Source organism: Tauraco erythrolophus, chromosome 3 (genome assembly GCF_009769465.1).
Source record: "Tauraco erythrolophus isolate bTauEry1 chromosome 3, bTauEry1.pri, whole genome shotgun sequence".
NCBI lineage: Eukaryota > Metazoa > Chordata > Aves > Musophagiformes > Musophagidae > Tauraco > Tauraco erythrolophus.
The window spans coordinates 35,294,276-35,314,828 of NC_141467.1; the positions used below are offsets into that span (position 1 = coordinate 35,294,276).

The 20,553-nt window shown below is 45.3% G+C and overlaps 2 protein-coding genes across 3 annotated transcripts in view; both read left to right on the top strand.

Annotated features, from left to right (window-relative positions):
- The window catches only part of GALNT12 (polypeptide N-acetylgalactosaminyltransferase 12), a 49,138-nt gene extending 46,974 nt beyond the window's left edge, over nt 1-2,164 (top strand). Inside the window, exon 10 of the mRNA XM_086609137.1 lies at nt 2,027-2,164. Coding sequence (XP_086465263.1) covers nt 2,027-2,164 — 138 coding nt within the window. The remainder of the gene's footprint in view (nt 1-2,026) is intronic.
- Nucleotides 2,165-11,515: 9,351 nt separating this feature from the next.
- GABBR2 (gamma-aminobutyric acid type B receptor subunit 2) overlaps nt 11,516-20,553 on the top strand; it is a 505,163-nt gene continuing 496,125 nt past the window's right edge. The window contains exons 1-2 of one of the 2 annotated variants that reach the window (XM_086609138.1): nt 11,516-11,541; nt 12,405-12,723. In XM_086609138.1, the coding sequence (XP_086465264.1) occupies nt 12,409-12,723 (315 nt within the window). In that variant the 5' untranslated portion in view covers nt 11,516-11,541; nt 12,405-12,408. The other variant, XM_086609140.1, reaches the window with a different exon arrangement.

Here is a 20,553-nt window from a genome sequence, read left to right on the forward strand (position 1 = left end):
TGCGTAGATACTACCACCAGTGATAGGTGACAGAGTAAATTCTAAAGAAAAATATCAAAACTACTGTCCATTCACTAAATGTAGTCTAGACTGAAGCTCACAGTGATATTACTGAGTAAAATAAAATATTTAAAAGGCTGGCTTTATAAATGACATTTCATTTTTAATGCTGACTTTTAACAAAATTTCTCAAGGTTGTATGCATTAATCCTGAAGATAACATATATTGAATGACCCTCAGTCACTTGAGGAAATAATTGAGAAAACATAGTTTTGGGATACATCTGTTTCCACTGCATTCCTTATCATTAACTTTTAGCATCTGAAACTTGAAGAATTATTTTAAATCTTCTTCTAAAGAGAAGGCTTTGGGGAGACCTAGGAGCCTGCCAGTACCTAAAAGGGACCTACAAGAAAGCTGGAGAGGGGCTTTTTGCAAGGGTGTGTAGTGATAGGAAAACAGGTAATGGCTTTAAACTGAAAGAGGGGAGATTTAGGTTAGATCTAAGGAGGAAATTCTTCACTCTGAGGGTGCTGAGGCACTGAAACAGGTTGCCCAGAGAAGCTGTGGATGCCCCATCCCTGGAAGTGTTCAAGGCCAGGTTGCATAAGGCTTTGAGCAACCTGGTTGTCTCTGCCCATGGCAGGGAGCTTGGGACTAGATGATCTTTAAGGTCCCTTCCAACCCAAACCATTCTATGATTCTGTGATACTTTCTTGTGATCACTTTGTGCCTGTGTGTGATTTGAAAGTACTGCTCTGCTCCAATTCATCTTCTTCTATTGCATTAGATCGAAATCACGTGTCCCCACCTTTCAAGGCAAGTGATGGGTGAGGTGTCAGTACCACATTTGTCTTGCTTTGTGCGGAGAAGTGTCAAACAGTGGAAAAGCTGTCCTTATATATGCAGCATAATCAAAGATTTGAACAGCCTTCCCAGCAGCCTGGCAAGAATTAAGTTCTTGCAGGCACTGAGTCAAAAATGAGTGAGGCAGGTATTGATTAGTCCACTCAAAAATTTGAATTATCATGACGTAAGCAAGAAAGTCATTGAGCAGCTAAGTCTGTCAGCAAGCCCGTGAGCGAGCACACGCTGCTGGGCACCAGGGGCTGCAGCTCGAGGCGCAATTAGTGCGACACTCCTGACGATGGAAGGAGCAGACTTTCAAAGGAGTCAGGGTTATGCTCAGAAACAGGCTGTTGGCACTTTTCTTTTTGAAGCCGCCAGAGGCTCTGGAAATGGTTACGTGTGGGAGCGTCACCTGCACCAGAGGAATGGTCTTGGAGCAGAGCAGTTCTCCGCATGTGCCACACCGACTTTTTGCAGCTCGCTACCCCAGTTGACAGCGCTCTGGGATTGGAGCGAACGACGTGAACTGGATATGAAATGTTCTTGGAGACTCCCATAAGAGGAGGGCGTGAGGCCTCAAAATGCGTTCTTTGGGGAACCTGACTGTGAAGGCCTGTCAGACCTTGCAGCTCCGAGGCAGCTGTGCTGCCGTCCAGCAAAGCAGGCTAACTCCACACACATCTGCAGGCAAGAGGCATGCTTAGATACTTTTGCCTTTTTCACTAAAACTGCACCCTGTGAAGAAAAGGGAAGGGTTTTTTTTTAAAAAATATATCCCACATCTACACTTAAATAACAACATTTACATTTTACTTACCAGATGTGCAATAAGTTGGTGAATTTGGGTAATACCTGTGCTTGGCTTTGGTTTTCTCTGCCAATATTCGGGTGCAGTAACCAAGGCAATGGAAGTGAATGAAGTTAGCGCGTCCTTTACAGGCTAGATGTCAAGACACAAGTCACTCTAAAGCAACGTTAATGTAAGTTTAAAAGCAGGGTCTTCTGATAAAGTTTCAGAGATCCTGAAGTTAGTCATTTCAGCTTCACTGTGTGACCCCATGAGAAGAATAAGTGTGATATTTATGTTACTAATGTCTTCTGTTACTTTTAAAACACAGTGATATGTCTGTGATTTTTTAAGACCTGAAAAGCATATATTATTTCTGTCTTTTGCAGGATGGTACTTTGTTCCATGTACACACCCAGAAGTGTGTACAAGCTGAGTCAAACGCTTACAATGGTAACCCAGCACCATTATTACGACCGTGTACCGGCTCAGACTACCAAAAATGGTTCTTCAAAGAAAGAAGTTGATCCAGATGTCATCTAGGATGTGGCTGAATACGAAAATGTTCTTTTTCTAGTCAGCAGTTAGCCTTTTGAAAATCACATAAGTGATATATTTTTGTATGGAAAGAACTGTAATTAGTTTACAAGCCTTGGATTTTATTTTTTTTTTTCTGGAGCATTAAAAGGCATTAAGCATGGAGACCTACGTAATGTAAGTGCTGTGGTTATATCATGCCACAGAATCTGCTCCTCTTTTCTCTTTATTTGGCAGCTACATAACTGCTTCTGAAGTGTCTTAGGTTCTTTTCACGAGTGACAATATGTTTTTTTGATCTACTGTGTGAAAGTAAGGCAGTCAAAATAATTGCACTAATGTTATCTGCCAAAATGTTTATTTTTCTATTAAAACATTCTGCAGTTGGGACTTTTAACAGATAGTAGTTAATAATTCTTCTTGTCTCTTAAATACCAAGAAGGTGAATGTAGGCCAGATTCTGCCCTAAGTGACTACCACAAACCTTTCACTGAGGACAGTGTGGATTTGCACATGAAGGCAGAGCAGATCTGCATATTTTTGCACAAATACCAATCTAGATGCATACAGATTGCACATGCTTGCCAATACTATATATTTAAATGCTGCGACAATTTTAGATGCTCATGGCACTTGACGAGTTTCTAATCATGCTTAAGTCTGGTTTGGGAGTAAAATGGGGATTTTCTCATCTTTCTTAAAGAACTAAGGCAACAATATTGAAAGGTGACGCTCTGGGAAAAGCTATTTAGATTCACATGGATCTAGCTATGTGGCTGTGTCTCAGACTGCAAAACTTTAACATTATGTGGATTTTCAACATGCATATAACTTGCAAGATCAGACCTAGCAATAATTCTTTTCACAAATTTCAAAATTACAGTTAGAGAAAATGAATCTAAGAAATTACATCTTTCATTAAAGTGTAAATGTTTAAATGGTTCATATAAAAATGCTTGTATAAACAAAAATGGTTTTGTAACTAATTGATATGATATGCAGCTGATATTAATACAAAAAGAATTGTCTTTGAGCTATAACTTGCATTTTCTCTGGGAACTCCTTTTCTGGTAAGTTGTTCATGTCGACACATGTACTTACTGAAAACATGGGGTTTAATCTGCACCAGTACAAGATGTCTTCTGCTGTGGTGTGTGGGATCTGCCTTACCCATTCAGACAAGTAGCATGTATAGCAGTGTATTTGGTCATTGACCATCATCATTACAACGTTGATGAAAACGGTTTCAGCTCATTAGGAAAGTTTATTTCTGTATCAGCTGAAGGTATGCTTATTTGTAGAAGCATGACGATTTCAACATTTTTCCCCAAAAGTCTTGGCATCTGTTTCATTTAGTTTGGGATTTCTACCATCATTTGCCTTTGTTCATGTTTTCTCTAAAAAATATGCAGATCTTTCTTTGAGTCCTCATAAGCTCGTGTCATTTTGATATATCTATATGATTCGGGTGTTGGGTGAGGGTTTTCTTCCTGTGGGAGATGCATATGTAGGTTCTTCCAAGGTCTTGGTAAACCCATGTAGATGGAATGTTTTTGTGAGCACCTTTAAGGTTTTGTCTCTGTGGGCTGGACTGATGAAATTGATGTTAGAATTAATAAAATATTTTGTGATTCAGTAGAGTGGGAACTGTCTTTACAACTATGTTGTGTTTTTTTTTTCTTATGGTCACTGGTTTTCTTTTAATCATTTTGCTGATCCCTTAGGCTCTGATCCCTGTAGCACTTGGGAGGAGACAGCTTTATTTTATGATCTCGCAGGTTCCCTTTGCTGAACTCAATAATGCTTCTGTTCACCTGCTAGCAGCCATGGTGTGCACTTTGTGGAGTCACAAAGGCTGCATGAGCAACCTGTGAGAGCTCCAGCAACACAGCAAGGTTTTTCTATCAATTTCTGCTTTACCCTCTTGACTGTTGATTGAATTACATTAGTAAGTTAATGAGAGCCCAGCTATTTAAAATTGTAGGCAAAACTCTCATTGATCTCCATGGTCAATGAGGTTTTCTTAGTTTTAGGACTTCAAAATTTCATCACCAGGTGATGATATGCAAGTGAAACTTAGTAATTGGAAATTGTTTTCCATACGTCTTACCACTCTGCATTTATTTAGAGGGAGTATTGATGTTTTGGGCTTCTAGTTACATGCAGCTGAGCTGTTTTCTCATATATTAGCAAACCTGCTAGCCTGGGTTGACTATTTGCTTGGCAAACACACTTATGTTGAGTTAAAAAGCAGTTGCCAGCTTGCTCCCCATATCCTGGCCTTTTAGTCCATCTACTTACCATTTTTCTCCTTGATAGCCTTTTCTTTCTCTCAGCTCACTGGAATTATATTGATATCTGGCTTCAGGTTTGGAGAGGGAAGGATTCCATCAAGCATCTGAGTCACAATGCACATCTTCAAACTTCCTTTGCAGGAGGTCAGGGCTACCTGCTGAGAAATGGACTGTGGACTGGGGGCTTCTCCTCAGCAGAGAAAGGGGCTGATTGTCTCACAGAAATGGAAAAATTGGAGGACTCTTGTTGCAAATTGATATTTCATCTGGTTCTGGCCTCCTAGGGCAAATCAAGAACCAGTCGGTCCCCCCCTTTCTTAGTATTCATCTTCCTTTTATTCTTAGAGCAGCATGTTTCTTTTCCCCTTTGCTACGAAACATGTGAAGCACCCATAAAACCAAAACTTGCAACTCAAGCTTATTGATAACCTTAGGTTAAAATAATGGGATATTAGCAATGCAAAGTGGGAAATCCAAGGTTCCTCCTTCTATTTTGTACCATCGTGCTGTTCAAAACAAAAAAGGACATTTTTTAAATATAGAGAAATCGATCAAACAAATTGTTCTACAGCGCACAGTATGCCATATAGTTCTAGGATAGAGATGAAGAAATCTGTCTTCCAAACAGATTTTATTCCTTCCCTATTGCCTAGCTGTGAATACAACCTCTCCCATGTTCACTGGCATTATGCTGGATCAGCATGATTGTGTCTTTTCTCAGGTTCCTTCTTTTCCCCATGTCTGATGTTCCTTGTATGTTCCTAGGTATAGGGCATATTTGGCACGATTAAGGCACAAAAGATTAAGCCAGGAGAAGTATTTCGTGAAACTAAACCATGCAAAATGTTTTCCCCATTTTCCATATCCTGTGCTGAATATACCTCATGAGGGGAATAGTAATATGAAAGGAGTCTTTAATTTAAATTATCTGATGGTATTATCCCCAAATGAGAATTTGGGATTGTAAGTACTAATTGAACATGTTGATTTTTTGGGAATTATAAAAAAAGTCATTAAAAAATGCTTATTTCTTAGTCTTTGTATTCTTTTATTAAAAAATAAATAAATAAAAATTTGCAATCCAGATTGCAGTCTGGTGCCTAATTCTTTATCATATTTCTTTCAACTCATCAGGTAACTATTTTGCTGGTTTTTTTTTTTCTTTTATTCTTCTACCATTCTCCTTTCATTTAAATATTGTGGGTCTTCAACATGGGCTAGAACTTACTGGATTTTCACTTCAACAGAAGACAGTATATGAACCTTCCATCTAAGAAATAAACGACTAAAACCTCTGTATGTGCAGTCTTGACCGAACCATCGTGAAGGAGAATTGTTGGAGCTTGCACAAACTCTCAGAACAACAGTCACTGTTGTATATGCATCGGTCAACATGAATTGGAAGCAGTGTTTCTTGCTAGCTCTGCTGAAACAAAAACTCAAAACTGTGTTCAATTTTTGTTATAGGAAGTGGTAAGATTTACTGGAAGGGGAAATTCATGTTAGTTGGTAACACCGGGACTGATGGGTCTAGGCTCATGTTCCCTATGTAGGAAAACACGGGCAGTTACACAGTGATACTGCTGGGCTGGCAATTCAAAATCTTTGATGTTCTTTTGATTTCATTTGGCTCCCTTAAAGCCCTTAGATAGGAAGATTAATTTGAAGTTGAGCTTTATTCTGATACCCTGGTGTAGAGATGTAGCAATCAAGATGTCTAGAGAGACTATAGGGTTAGGATCATGCAGTTGCGTATATACGGTTGCAACTGTCAGGTTTTTTAGCAGGATTTGAGAATGATGTATAGGCCTGTAACTGTCGTGGTGAGAAAACTTGTGGGTTGAGATAAGAACAGTTTAACAGGTAAAGCATAAGCTGTGCCCAAGCAAAGCAAAGCAAGGAAGCTGATCTAGGGGAAGATGTCCCTGCCCATGGCAGGAGGGTTGGAACTAGATGATCTTTAAGGTCTCTTCCAACCCAAACTGTTCTATGATTCTATGAATTCATTCACCACTTGCCATGGACAGGCAGGTGTTCAGCCATCTCCAGGAAAGCAGGGCTCCATCATACGTAACCATGACTTGGGAAGACAAATGCCATCACTCTGAACGTCCCTCCCCTTCCTTCTTCTTCCCCCAGCTTTGTATGCTGAGCATGGCATCATAAAGTAGGGAATATCCCTTTGGTCAGTTGGAGTCAGCAGTCTCAAGTGTGTCCCCTCCCGAATTCTTGTGCACCCCAGCCTACTCGCTGGTGGGTCGGTGTGAGAAGCAGAAAAACCCTTGACTCTGTATAAACACTGCTCAGCAATAACAAAAACATCCCTGTATTAACATAACTGTTTCCAGCACAAATCCTAAACAGCCCCACACTAGCTTCTATGAAGAAAATTAACTCTATCCTAGCCAAAATCAGCATAGTAACAAAGGCAAAATTTTGACTGTGCTAGCAAGTTAGCTGAGGTAGGTGGGAAAGTCCAAGGGAGGGAGGGAAGAGAGGGAGTGGGGATCTCTCCCAGTTCTGTTGAGGTGCGAGCAATTGACTGCAACAGCAATAGGTGGGTTTGAATTAGAGCATTGCAGCATTCTTCCACTTCTCATTTACAGAGGAAAACAATTATGTGTGTATATGCAGTACTGAAATTACTATGCCTAGATCAACAGTTTTCAATCTTTTTTTCAATCCATTACTCACTGACAGTTATACGAATAGACAAAGCCTGTCAAGACCAGTCCTAGTCAGCACCCACAGGAATGACGTTGCTGTAGATGACATACTTTTAGAGGCTTCCAGGATTTCCAAAGAGGGTTAGAGACAAAAACAGGGCAGGACCTCCTCAGTGAATTCTCCTAACTCCAAAAGCAAGAAGAAAAAAGATGGAAGATGCAGGAAGTGAGTCACTGGCCTGATAGGTAGCGTCACTTGTTTCATGTAGCATCAGACCATCTCCCAGAGTGGGAGAGCACTTGCAGCAGAGGCAATTTCTTTCTTGGTAGTAAGGGAAAAATAAATTTTCTGAGTTTCTTGAACTTATCCATGCTCTGACTGTATTTAACTTGCAGCTGAAGAAAAAGTGGTCAAGGGACTCATACCAGTACAGATACTTAAACCTGAAAATAATGAATGAGGTACTCTGTGATGAGCAAATATAAAGAATATATAAAGAACAAAAATGTTAACTGTGCATACACTGTGAGAAGACTTAGTAATAACTGGGAGAAATTGGAAATTATCATTAGCAGGAAGACATTTGACATAGCTTTTTTTACTGAAACACAGTTGAGGGATTCATGTGATTGAAAAGCTGAAGTGACTGGGTAAAATGAAAGGAACAAAGTGACAGATTTTCGAGCAAAGAGAACAGGATTTACAATTCCTGTGAACTGATATTTTAGCCAAAAAGGAATAAACAGATAAAGAAGGTGTATGGTGTGGACCACCAAATACGAATAGAAAGCCTTTTTGCATAACAGATAAAGGATGTGTGCTACTTCAGAGGATTTTGTCCTAGGGGATGCACTTTACTGATTCCATGGTAGCAAAACATTCTGGGGATTTCTAAGGAGAGAAAAAAAACAAGGCAGCTGGGCAGGTGGCTGTGCCTGACACAATCTTTAATAAGCAGTTTGGTGCAATTCTCCTTTAGGCCTCCTTTTATTTATAATGAACTGTTACCTGGGCATCTGTTACACATAAACAAAGGACAGTACCTCTGAAAGAAGAAATTTGTCAGTGCTGAGAATTGGAAAGAAGCAGTGTTTACAAAGTGTAACTACACATATACATCATGTTGAAAACTTGTATGTGTTCAACACCAAAGTTTTTGATAAGATTGCAAATGAAATATTTAAAATTGTCAGAAATAAAATTATTTGTTAAATCTAAATTTAGCCTCACTGCATCTATTACCCTATTGTCTTTAATTACATGATTTTCTTGCATTATGTTCCCTGGGTTTTTTTTACAAAAGATGTGGAAATTGTCTTTTTCATGCCTCACTGAGTATACAGGAAGGATTTTGAGAAGCTTACTTTGCCTAATCCTCATTGTTCAATATATGGCCTTATTTACTTCCCCATACTAAATCTCTAGCCTGAAAAATAAAGGTTATTTTCTTAGGTTTTTGGTTTGGTTTTTTTTTTTTTTTTGAACTTGAAGTTACAGTGTATTAGTGCTTCCCAAATACTTACTCCTCTATCTTCACAGCGTGACTGTGAGGGAAAAGCACTCCTGTTTTGCTGACAGGGAATGCAGTGACAAAAAGATTAAGGTCAGAAGTACCATATTATTAAATACTGTAATTTGAAGTGCAGCTTTCCTTGGCTTAAATGATATCCAGCAACACTCCAGACTTCTGCAGTTCAGACATAGGAACTGGCATTCATTTGACCAGAGGTGGCCACCTTCAAACCAAAAATGCGCATACAGATGAACCATCACCCCAGGCTCACATTACAGGCAGAACGATGCACAGAACGATGCATAGAAAGGATCTCCTGCCAAGCGCCCCAAAAATGAGGAAGGTATCTTCAGACACTACCTGTCAAAAGTCCACCTGAGGTTTCTGGGCAAATGGGGGTAAACCTTGTTTTCCTAGGTCTGCTTTTGGAACTGTTTTTGTACTCCAGGATAAACATTAGCTCCATGACACAGCACTGCCCAGGTGTGTTTCTCTGACCTGCCTCCCCAGCGTCTGACTTCCCGGCGTGCTGTGCGGGTACCATGGGCAGCCGGGCTCTGCCTCCCAGGTGAGGGCAAGCCTCCAGCTCCAGCCTCAATGGCACTGTGCAATAAGTCATTCCGACCTGTGTTTGGAAAGAAGCGAGAAGGTGCATCCAATTCTTAAAATAACAAAGGGATGTTTGCTGTTGCATCAGTAACAAAAAAGGACGTCAAGCAGCTGCTGAGAGCATTCAAGGTATTAATTCTGTTGTACCACATAACTTGGACTCCAGCTTTCTTTCAGAAAGACTGAGTCCTTAGAAACTGGGAAATTGCTTTGAAAAAAAAAGAAAAAAGAAAAAGCAGCTTAGAAAGCTGATGACATTCCAGAGACGGTGTGAGTGCATGTGTTAATCTAGTGCCAACATTGTAAAATGATACCTAGAGTGATCCAAGTAGCTGTAGTCCTGGTAGCCAAGTACTGGAGAAAATCACAGAACAACACAGGACACGAGCAATGAAGAATGATTTTTTGTGAAACAGATTTTGACAAACTTGGTATCTATTGCAGATCAGGTCAAGAATGGTGAAACGTCATTTAGCATATGAAATTCTGATTAAAAATAACATTATACAAAGTCAATATGGCACCTCTTTCTGTTTTCATCCTAGGACGATCTGTTCTTAGTGTTACGATAACCAGTTTTCTGGAGGAAAATTAATTACTGATAAGTTTGCAGGTGACAAAGAAACTGCAGGACAGGTCACTTGTGCAAACAAAGCACATCGTTTGATTTATCCTAATGCAAGATCAGATGTACAGGAGCAAAGTCGGTCATGTTTTTAGGCAGAATGGATCCAAACCACGGTGCAGAGTATTCCATATAGAAGCAGCCCCACAAGGACAACAAACTGGCTGGTTTGCCTGTAGGGATTAGTCCTCCTGACCTGCCCAGCCCTCGGAAGTGGCTGCTGCTGAGGGAGATGCTGAGGTTTTTGCTGGTGGCCAAGTGCTGACAGGTTGCAGTCAGACAGGCCAATTCACACATAAAGTGACAAAAGGAGAGGTGCCTTGAAAGCGCCTCCAAGAATGATTCCTGAGGTGAGGGAAAGCCGGTCTCATTATTTTACAAAAACAAAATGCAGTGATTAATCTTAGCCCATATGCATGGGAGAAGATCACTGATCCTATGACCCCTTCAGCTGATAAAGGCATGACGAGAACCAGTGGTTGGAAGCTGGAATAAGACAAACGGTTACTGAGTGTGAGACACATCTCTTAGCAAACTAATTGATGATTGAAATAACGTGTCAAGAGATGTGGTGGACTCTTCATTACGGATGTCTTTAAGTCAACACTGCTGGATGTCATTCAGAGGGAAAGGCTGTAAGGCAGCGAGTGTTGCGAGATTACTGGGTGAGGCCTTTCAGCCCAAGGTCAAAACACGATGATCTTAGAATTTATTAATCTATGAAGATTCTTTCCAATTTATTGCACAGAAGCCGCTGTTGCATACGTGAGATAAATTAGATGTATTAGGTTCATCTTGAAAGGTTTGCTGCGAGTGACTTCAGGCAAATTACGGATGTACATAGAAAGTGAGGTGCCTCGGGCAGGGTTTGCTTTCCCTTTTGCCGGTAACACCTCCTGCGTGGGCTCGACCTGCCCTGGAACGCACGGCGACCCGCGTCGCCTCCCGCGTCTTCTCGGGAGGCTGCGAATCAGCGCACCGCTGCCCGGGGGCTTCGCGAGCCGCGGCAGAGGGTGGGCGGTGCGGACGCGTCCCGCCGGGTGGAGGGTGGGGGGGGGACACACGGGAGCAAGGCGGGAAGCTTCGGCGAAGGGCTGGGATATGCCCCGCGTCCGATGAGATGCGTTTGGGCGAACATGCGCGGGAAGGGCTCGTCTGCCGCGGGCTGCTCGCGGAGTTGTGGCGACCCTGGGGGGAACTCCGTAGCCCTGCTGCAGCCGTCGTTTTCTGCAGCCGCGAGCGGAGCCCGGCTCCAGCAAACCGCCGGTTCTGCGGGGAAAAGGGACCGGTTAACGCGACGCCCGGCCCCGGCGGTGCCGCAGAGCCGCCGCGGCCCGGGCGCCGCGTGAGCGTGCGAGCGCGCGGGGCGGGCGGCGGGGCCGAGCGGGAGCGGGAGCGTGTTCGCGCGCCGCGTGCGCGCGGGGGAGGGAGGGCGGGCCGCGGCGGGGAGTGCGCGCGGAGCCCCCGCCCGTGCCCGGCCGCGCGTGGGGCGACTGCGCCTCCGCGCGGGGAGGGCGCGCGGGCCGGGGCGTGCGGCACCCGCCGCGCGGAGGCAGCCGCGACAGCTGCCGGCGTCCCCGGGCCGGCGGGCGGGCAGCGGCCACAGAAACGCCGCCCCGCGGCCGCCCGCGCCCGCCCTGAGAGCTCCACCTGGAGAAGGTGCCCGACCCGCGGGCACTGAGCGCTGATGCCGTGAGGGAAGCTCGGCCCGCCCCGGCCCCGGTCCGGCCGCCCCACGCCTTGCTCTGCCCCCGGCCCCGGGCTGCGCATCCTGCTCGGCGGCTCTGCCCCGGCCGAAGGGCGGGCGCGGGCGGCACCTCCAGCCGGCGGCGGGGGCTGCCCGGCCCGCGGGGCGCCCGCCCCGCTGCGCTGCCCCGGCTCCCGGGGAATGCGGCACTAGCACCCCCGCCCCGGCTCGGCACCGCTCCGCTCGTCCGTCTGCCCGGCTCTAGGGGGGGCTTTTTCCTCTTCGGCGTTTTCTGCCGGAGCATCCCTTTTTTTTTTTTTTTTTCTTTTGGAGGAGGAGGAGGAGAGGGGAAGGAGGGACGTGTTCAATGAGGGCTGCTCGGGCCCCCCCTCCGTGCCTGAGAGGTGCTGTCCCTCCCTGAGCGGACAGCGGGGAGAGCAGCCGGGGAGGCAGAGGCAGGTCCCGCTCCCTTGCACTGCCTCCGGGGAGAGAGGAGGAGGGTGGTGGGGAGCGTGTCTGTGTGTGCGTGGTGGTGGGGGTTATTTATTTATTTATTGCTCCTGGTGGTTGCAGCTGGCAGACCTGGGAAGGAGTAGGCGCCATTGCCAGAAGGATTATTGCCAGGGGAGGGGAGAGGGGGAAGAGAGAGGAGACCCCGAGGCTCCTGGGGAAGAAGAGAGAGGCGGCTCTTTTCCTCCCGCCTTGGCTTCTGCCGCCGGGGGATGCGCCCGGACTGAGAGGGGCTCGGCTACCTTCCGCCTCTCTGTCCGTCCCCCGTCCCCCCCCCCCCCCCCCCCCCTCAGTCCTCCTCCTCCTCCTCCTCCCCCCCATCCAGCAGCATGCATCCCTCTCCGCGGAGACCGGCCGCTGCCACCTCCAACCCTGCCATGCTACTGCTGCTCCTGTGCCTGGGCTGGGCGCCGCCGGGCTGGGGCTGGCCGCGGGGCAGCTCCCGGGGGGCGGCCGGGCTGCCCCAAAACGCCACCACGCCGATCTCCATCATGGGCTTGATGCCGCTCAGCCAGTCCGAGGAGGACCAGAAGAGCAAGATCGGCCGGGGGGTGCTGCCCGCCGTGCAGCTGGCCATGGATCAGATCCGCAACGAGTCCCTGCTCAACCCCTATTTCCTGGACCTGCGGCTCTACGACACGGAGGTAGGGACCGCCGCGGGCCCCGCGCCGCCGGGCGCAGGGGGAGGCGCCGCCGCCCAGTCCCGGGGCGCTGCGGGTGCCGGGGCGCAAGGGCAGCGCGGACGCCCGGGCCGGGGCTGCGGCTGCCGGCGGGGCCGCTGCCCGGCGCCTGCCAGCCCGCCCTGCCCGCACAGCCCCGCAAGCCGCCGGCAGATGTGGAGCGACCGGCGGCGGAGGGAGACGAAGTGGAGCTGGCGGGCCGTATCCTGCCCTCGCCGCGCATATCCGGAGCGGCTCCCCCGGCAGCGCGCGGGTGGGCCCGGGCGGGTGCCCGGGCGGCGGGGGCGTCTGGTGGCGGCCGGGATCCGCTGCCCTTGGCACGCACGTACCCGGGTGGGAGGAAGGCTGCCTCTCGCTGGCGCTCCCTCGCCCAGCAAAGCTGCGGCCGCATCCCTCCCGCAGCAGCTACCCGTTCGGCAACAGATGCACGCCGGCCGCCTTCCTCCCCCTCCCCGCCAACGGGCGCACGCCGCCGTCCCGATTTATCCCGTGCAGCGTCGGGACGTGAAGGGCAGCGGCCGTAACCGTAGCTTGAGGAGGAGGCGGGGAGGCTCTCGCAGGCTTTCGCCGGGTCTCCCTCTCTCCTTCCCTCCCTCCCTCTCCTCCGGCTGGCGCGGCGGGAGCAGCCGGGCGCCCGCCCGGGGGGTGCGCGGCGGGCGGGAGGCGCTCCTGGGAAAGAGTTAAATTTGCAGTTCCTCTCCCCGCGGAGCGCCCGTCGGCGCGGCGGGATGCCCGCGAGATGCCCCGCTCCGGACCGCTGCCCGGGGCCGGCCGGCGGGCTGGGCTGGGCTGGGCTGGGCGAGGAGCCCCGCGCGGTGCTGCGCTGGGAAGCATCTTTCCTTCACCTGGCAGAGAGAGCGAGGCAGGGAGCGAGGCGAGGGCTTTGTTAAGTTGGTTCCCACCACCAGCCACCCCCGACTGCGTTTGGTTTTGGTCACAACTTCGATAACCGTGTGTTTGCGGAGGGCGCGTGCTGCTTCAGTATCGAGGCTTTCCTGAAGATGGCAGTCGGTCCTTGGGTAACGCCAGCGCCCGGTGCTCATTTCCAAGACAACCCCGGGCAAAGCAAGCGGCTACTGAAAATCTTCCCGGCTGTAATTTAAGGAAGCCCCCGTCTTCTCCCCTTCGATTCTCAGGGTCCGGGGGGCGCAAGCTGGGAGCAGCGAAGACAGGCTGTGCTGCTCCGTGACACTGTCTCCGTCCCTAAAATTATTGCAAAAGCCTCTCCTCCTGGGGTGTCTGGTTTTTTTATTGACATACGTTTGTAATAGAATTTTTTCAGATGTCTCTGAGCGGAAATGCGTGGAGGGCAATATTGCTGAAGATGTAATTTAGGAGAAAGCATGGTGCCATCGTGTTGCGTTGCGTGAAAAAGACTGAGATACTGAAAGGGAATACAGGCGAGACCAGCCTAGAGTAGCTGTTTGTTTCCTTAAAAAAATGAATCTCAGGGAATTCTGCAATCATAATGAAAAGAATTATGGGGGATTTTCTGAATGGCATTACCTGTTTCATAAAGTGAGGTACTTGTTAGAAAAAAATCGCAGTTCTCCTGATCCTGTTTTCATTACATTATTCTATTTGCATCCTTCCCTTGGATGGAATTGTTACAAAAATAACACATGCATAGGAAGTAGAGAAGCCTAGGCAAGATCTTCCTTCTTCGTACAGTAATAACATAATCAATAAGGTGCTGCACTTCATTTCAGTCAAAATATTTTGAAGTTCTTAATACAGATTTTGGGTTCTCAACTAGGTAGTTAGCATTAAAATATTCAGGAAAAAATGCCCTATTTGTTCTGGAATGAGTATCGGTTTCTTAAAATTGTGTTTTTACTGTTTTGTACTCTAGGGACATAAAGAATCAGGGTCATGTTGCCAGCTTGCTGTGTGGCACTGAATGCTTTTAAGCAATTAATAAATGGATGGTTATGGAATGCTAAGTCAGGCGAATGCGTATATTTGGAGTACAGTTGGACCATTATTGCATGCTTAGTAGTGACAAGTAAATAACTTAGTTTTCATGAAGAGCACTAGATTGCACCAAAACGGAATAGACTAATGGCTGGAATAGCCATTAAATACGTAATAGCAGTGCAAACTTTTTCACTCGGTTCAGACATTACCTTATTCCTTCATTGCACTTACGGTAAGCAGAAGGGCAGGTGGCTTATCATGCCCGCTTGGTCCTCAGCCTATTTTCTGAGGTCGCCAATAAATAGATATGCCTGAAAGGCCTGGATCCTTATCATTGCATAATCACAGACCAGGGAGTAGTTCTCCCTGTTAGGGCTTCGCAGGTGATGTTTGTGACATCGTTAGCTCTTGAAAAGAGAATGCGGAGCCTTGAACACGTGAGATTTTTAATAGCTTGAGAAATAATTGTGGTATAGTTGTAATGCTTAGGAAATGTACAGCAGTGACTCAGAAACTCATATATCCCCCCTCACTTCTTTCCAAAGTCTCCCATTGCTGCAATCTGATGTTTATGTTGCAATTTTGCGTAATATTTTCACAAAAAGCTCATGAAAAATAATAATAAACATTTTTTTTTTTATTATGCATTCAGGTAGTTTCTGTCAGGATTGAACTGAATATTTTATTTTGCTTGATATTTATGACTCCTATAATAAAGCATTATAATACCTTTACTTTTTCTGACCGACCGTCTGAAGAATTGCAGTTTGCCTTCTAAGTTAGGCTGTTCTTCGTCAGTACTTGAACTCGCTAGCCTTTGAGCACATGAGCAGCAGATCTAGTGCTTTCCAAAGCATTTAAACTGAATTAAGCACTTAAGCACAATCCTTAGTCTATGTCTCAACCAGTTGCAATTGTGTGAATTACATCTTTGTTACAAAATATGACCACAGGTTACAGCAAGTGTATAAAAATGCAGAGGCTTCTGTCTGGAGTATTTTTGATGGTTAAATGCGTCTGGAGTGCGATCCTGATGCCGTTCAGGGAACTCCGCTTTGCTACCCCATAGACGTGTCTTTATCTATTTGGATGTTCCTACGCGGGCTCAGTCAATAAAACAAAGCTCAGGTGTAGCTCTCTGATCTAAGTTATTGTCTTTAATTTGTGCTGTTCATTTCAATGAGAGCAGGAGCAAACTCTAGATGAGACTCTTAGGCAAAATTTCGTAATTAGGTTATTTTAGAAACTAGAGAATTTATAAAATGATCATCTGTAAAGAGTCTCATCCAAAACCCATTGAAATTAATGGCAGTAATTCACTGATTCCAACGGCCCTTGGACCAGGTCCTAGAAGTTAAGGGTGCTTGATAGTTTATGGCTTTGGATCAATAACCGTGATACAATATTTCTTCTTTTTCCTGTCCCCATGATTGTAACTTTAGTTGGTCAAAAATGCAAATAAGTGTTTTGCAACATAATGAAATAAAAATCTCTACATACACTAGATGTAGTTCACAACTTCATGTAAATCAGCAAAGATGCAGCCTGACACATTTGTTACAGGAAAAAAAGCAGAATAACCCTAAAATAAAGGAATTAAACATTCTAGTAGTCAATATTATCAATTTCAGCAGTAGGTAATTTGCATTAGGCAAAAGATGACCATGCAGAAACTAGAGGAAGAGGCATAGTGGAAGAAGACAAGGGCTTTAATGGAAGTTGGATATCTGCCCTTCTGCATCTGGACATTTTCCCTTGAATATGGCATATATTTTCTGGTTTCTTGTAGGAGCAGTGCCACAAGTGATGCACAGACAGGCTGAATTTGTTTTGAATCTAAACACATACAGTCAAGGAGGCTGTGTATGCAAGTTAGAATTCTTTCACTCGTTTCTGAAGATCAAAGTGAGTCTTGACGAGCTGAAAAAAATATCTTCCAGAAGTGGGGTATATTATCAGAAAGAGGGAAGAGTATTCATACTATGGGGATGAGATTATTTTATTTTCTCTAACTACTACAAATAATTTGTGGTAATCCTGATATAATCTCATCTTTGTGTAATAATACACTGTAATACCTTTGAAGAGCTGGTTGGCATAGAAGGGTGAGCTCTGGAAAATGCACAGGACTCCACAAAATCTGAAGGAGAATGTGAACTTATTGACATGTAATACCTATTTGTCTACTTCTATTCTGTAATTAAGTAGAAAGTGCTTTGCCTAATTTATCTGACAAGAAGTTACACTCTACGTGTATTATAAATAGACCTTCTCTTTATTTTCTTTTTTTACTAAAAATTTATCTGTATTTTCAATAAAACTCTTCTCCTTCAAAGTTTAAGAAAATTGTTCAGGCCATGCATGCCTTTTCCAGAAAGTCCAGTCATGAATGATGTCGACAAAGTCAACTCATGTGTTGTTCTTGCAAGCTGAAGTAAGAGTCACATTTACTTTTGGTAAGGATGGGGAACAGGACAGTAGGTTTGCGTCAGTGGTGTAAAATAAGATGTCTATCCAGAGGCAGCTGGAGCTCCGTGTTCAGTAGCACCTGATGGTCCTCAGAGAGGGACAAACAGCTACTGGTTGCTGCCTGATGAACTCTGTCCTAACAGAGCTGAGCAAGGGCACATACCCAGAAAGAAATCACAGGATGTGTAGGTTAGGCTCTTTGTCTTAGGAGGCACAGATTCAAGTCACTCCGACAGCAACTGGGTTTGCATGGGGAGGTATGGTGTACCAAAGCCGAGCTGGGACTCTGGGGGTGAGCCCTGACACACTTGTCAGTGCTCTGGGTACTACATTGTCTGGAGCCTTATTTTCATTCTTAAAGTAGTGCTCAAAATGGGACAGATAAGGTGTCCTTGTGGTTATCTAAGAGTGACAGTCAGCTGAATACAGAGGAGATGTCAGGGTCTAGAAGAGGGTCCAGTTTAACAGCAGACTGAACTGGCAAACATTTGATCTTGTATCGTCAAACGGGCTTGTGTCTAGCATATGTTGAAGCAGTTAGGTAATGTCTTACCTTTAAATATTACCACGTACTTGTGCTGTCTGATATACGCAAAGAGTGTGGCATTAAAATGCAATACGCTACGTGTATGGATGACGATGACTGTCTGCTCTGCTGGCGACGTTCTGCTTGGAAGGGACATACTTCTTCAAATAGTCAGCGTCCCCTTTGACTTTAGCATAATACAGTTCCATTTGCGACGTAACCTCTTTTTGCTTTAGAGTTTTGTAAACTTGGAGGGAATAATCTAAAAGTTAAGTGTTTATGTTAATTCTATGCTGGCTTCTCTGCTGATGCTAAGATGTGGGTGGGGAGAGGAGAGAAATCATGTATTCACTGCACCCACTCCTCTGGGTGCGGATCCCAGACCTGCAGAATGTATATCCTCTAAATATCTCTGCAAAGAGATTAAAGCCAATGTATCATTTTCTGGCATATGTCTTGCAATTTCATGTATAACTTGTCCTGTGCATACTGCAAAACACACTGTTATGGAATCTTTTGAGTCAAATGCCAAACACTCTGTCAGCAGGGAAAAATTATTTTTTGAATAAATCCAGGAAGGAGTTTCCATTTACATTTGAAGAAAGAGGGGGAAGGCCCTATCCTCTGATATGGTTATCAACCAGAGTGAATTACTCAAGTTTGTGGGAAAGATGGAGTGTAATATCCTGGTGATAACTGTGAAGAAAATATTTGAGATAGCAAAAGGGAGAGGAAGGAGCTAGGAGAGAGAGATTTAATGATGGCATTCACACAAAAAGTTGTCACTGCAATATTCATATTGTTTTAATTAAATACAGGTAACTATTTGGGATGGCAACATAAATAGCATCACATGTCAAGGCTACAAAACACCTCCTCACATTAATGATCTGAGCATGATGATGCATGCGTGTCTCAAGCGTTGTTCTTTGCTTTCAATTTCATTGCTTTATGGACGTTTGCATGGTGTATGGTGGAAGAACAGTGCGTTTGAGCAAACTGTAGAAGCTGGGAGCCAAACAGCTCTTTCATGGAACTCAACTGGAGGCCATTGCTGTCACAGGAAAGGAGATGCTTTTCCTTAGAAAAGATTGCATCCTCCATTGCATATGGAGGTCTGGCTCAGGGAATCAAGTGGTGAAAGTTAACAGAGGAAAACCCTCTGTGATCCATTTTGGTTCAAATAATTTTTGGAGCAGCTGTGGCTAGCAGAGAGGTATGTGGAGGCCAGTCAGCAGTCGTGTGACTCAGTCCTGTCGAGATGTGTGTCGATATGCAGCAGTCCCTTATATGCAGCTCTATTTCAGACTGTGGGATTCCAAACTGAGAAAGGTACAGTGCACATATATCACTTTTCTTTTTTTTTTAAAATTTATTTTTGTACTAGGAATCCTGGAACTAAATCAGTGGCAGAGCCTGAAGCTTTTCAGGGTTCAGATACACCGTTCTCTGATTTGTGGGTCTAGCTGAGCTAGAAATGAGATTTGCAGTACTTTTGTGGTCCCCTGGGTCCAGCCTTAATGGACTAGTAGCCTTACTCCTAAAGCAAACTGGCTCAGCCACAGCATCGCTCCAACTGAAAGAAAGTAGTGCCCCTAAGAATAGCTGGAATATATTTTCAGTCGTGCTGTGTCTCCCCTTGCCATGCCACTGACACTCATGGGATGTCTTCTTTGCTAGATAGAGGTTCTTCTATTTGCAGAGGATTTTGCTGTGGGTAAAATCTGCTGGATTGGAGGGCTGCTTCATACTGGCTGCTGAGTGGAAACAGGACATACTGACTGGCAAACACTTTTTTTTTCAGTGTGTTTTTTTTTTTCTTATGATGGAATAACCATGTCATCTCATTGCCAAGTCAGTGATTGATGTCCAATTTCTGTGCCATTTTTTCATTATCATTGGCCTGATGATTTTATCCACAGTATTTTCCAAGTAAGTATTCTCAAATGTGAAAATGACAAACTGAAGGCAAATATCCACCTTCTCTCTGAAAAGAATAGTCACAAAGAATGAAGAATATAAGGGCTAATTCAGTAGGGCTGTCCATATTGTTGTTACTGAGGCTCCTGAGAGATGAAGGCCCAGATAATGGACTAATTGCTTTAAAGTGAACATCACGAGTTTGAGGGATAGGATTAGACAATTTAGGTTTCCTACTACGGCCGTGGTACTTCTTGTACATAATTAACGAGTTCTAAGATCAGAGGACCGTTAGGATTGTTCAGCTCTTACAGTATAGGTCATATATTGTGCTTGGCAATTTCTGCCTGCTCCACTCTGAACTAGAATATGTACTTTAGAAAGCCTTCCAATCTTGTCTTCAGGATCACCCAAAACCCTCCTCCCTGGCAAACTTTTCTGTGTGATTTGCTTGAAATCCCTTTAAAAGTCCATTCCTATTTCCAGCTTAAACTCTGCTGACCTTGTAAGCGCTGATGCTGTGAGAGCAGTGGCTCCCAGCTTTTGTGTACGCCACTCTCCCTGCAATTCCTTCCCATCAGCGGAGCTGGGAAATCACCGGCAAGGCGGGCTGTGCAGAGTGACCAAGGCTTTCTGACTTTTTTATGGCTATCCAGGGGATCCAGCCTTGTATGAAGGGCTCTGATGGATTAGATCCTGCTGGAATCAGAAGTCTTCTTCCCTTCTGAAGATTGTCCCAGACCGGAAGTGAACACCTTGTCAGCTTGTTTCTTGGCAAACTGGGTCTGCCGGATTCATGTGCTCCTTCACTGATTAGCTGGTTCTGCAGAATATTTTTTGAAATCTTGTCGGAATCTCACTCTCTTCTGTACATCCACCTTTTTTTGTAAGACCGTTTTGCCACAATCCCCATTAGAGGAGCTCATCCTGTCTGCCTGGTTATTTCCAGAATTTCTTTTTTT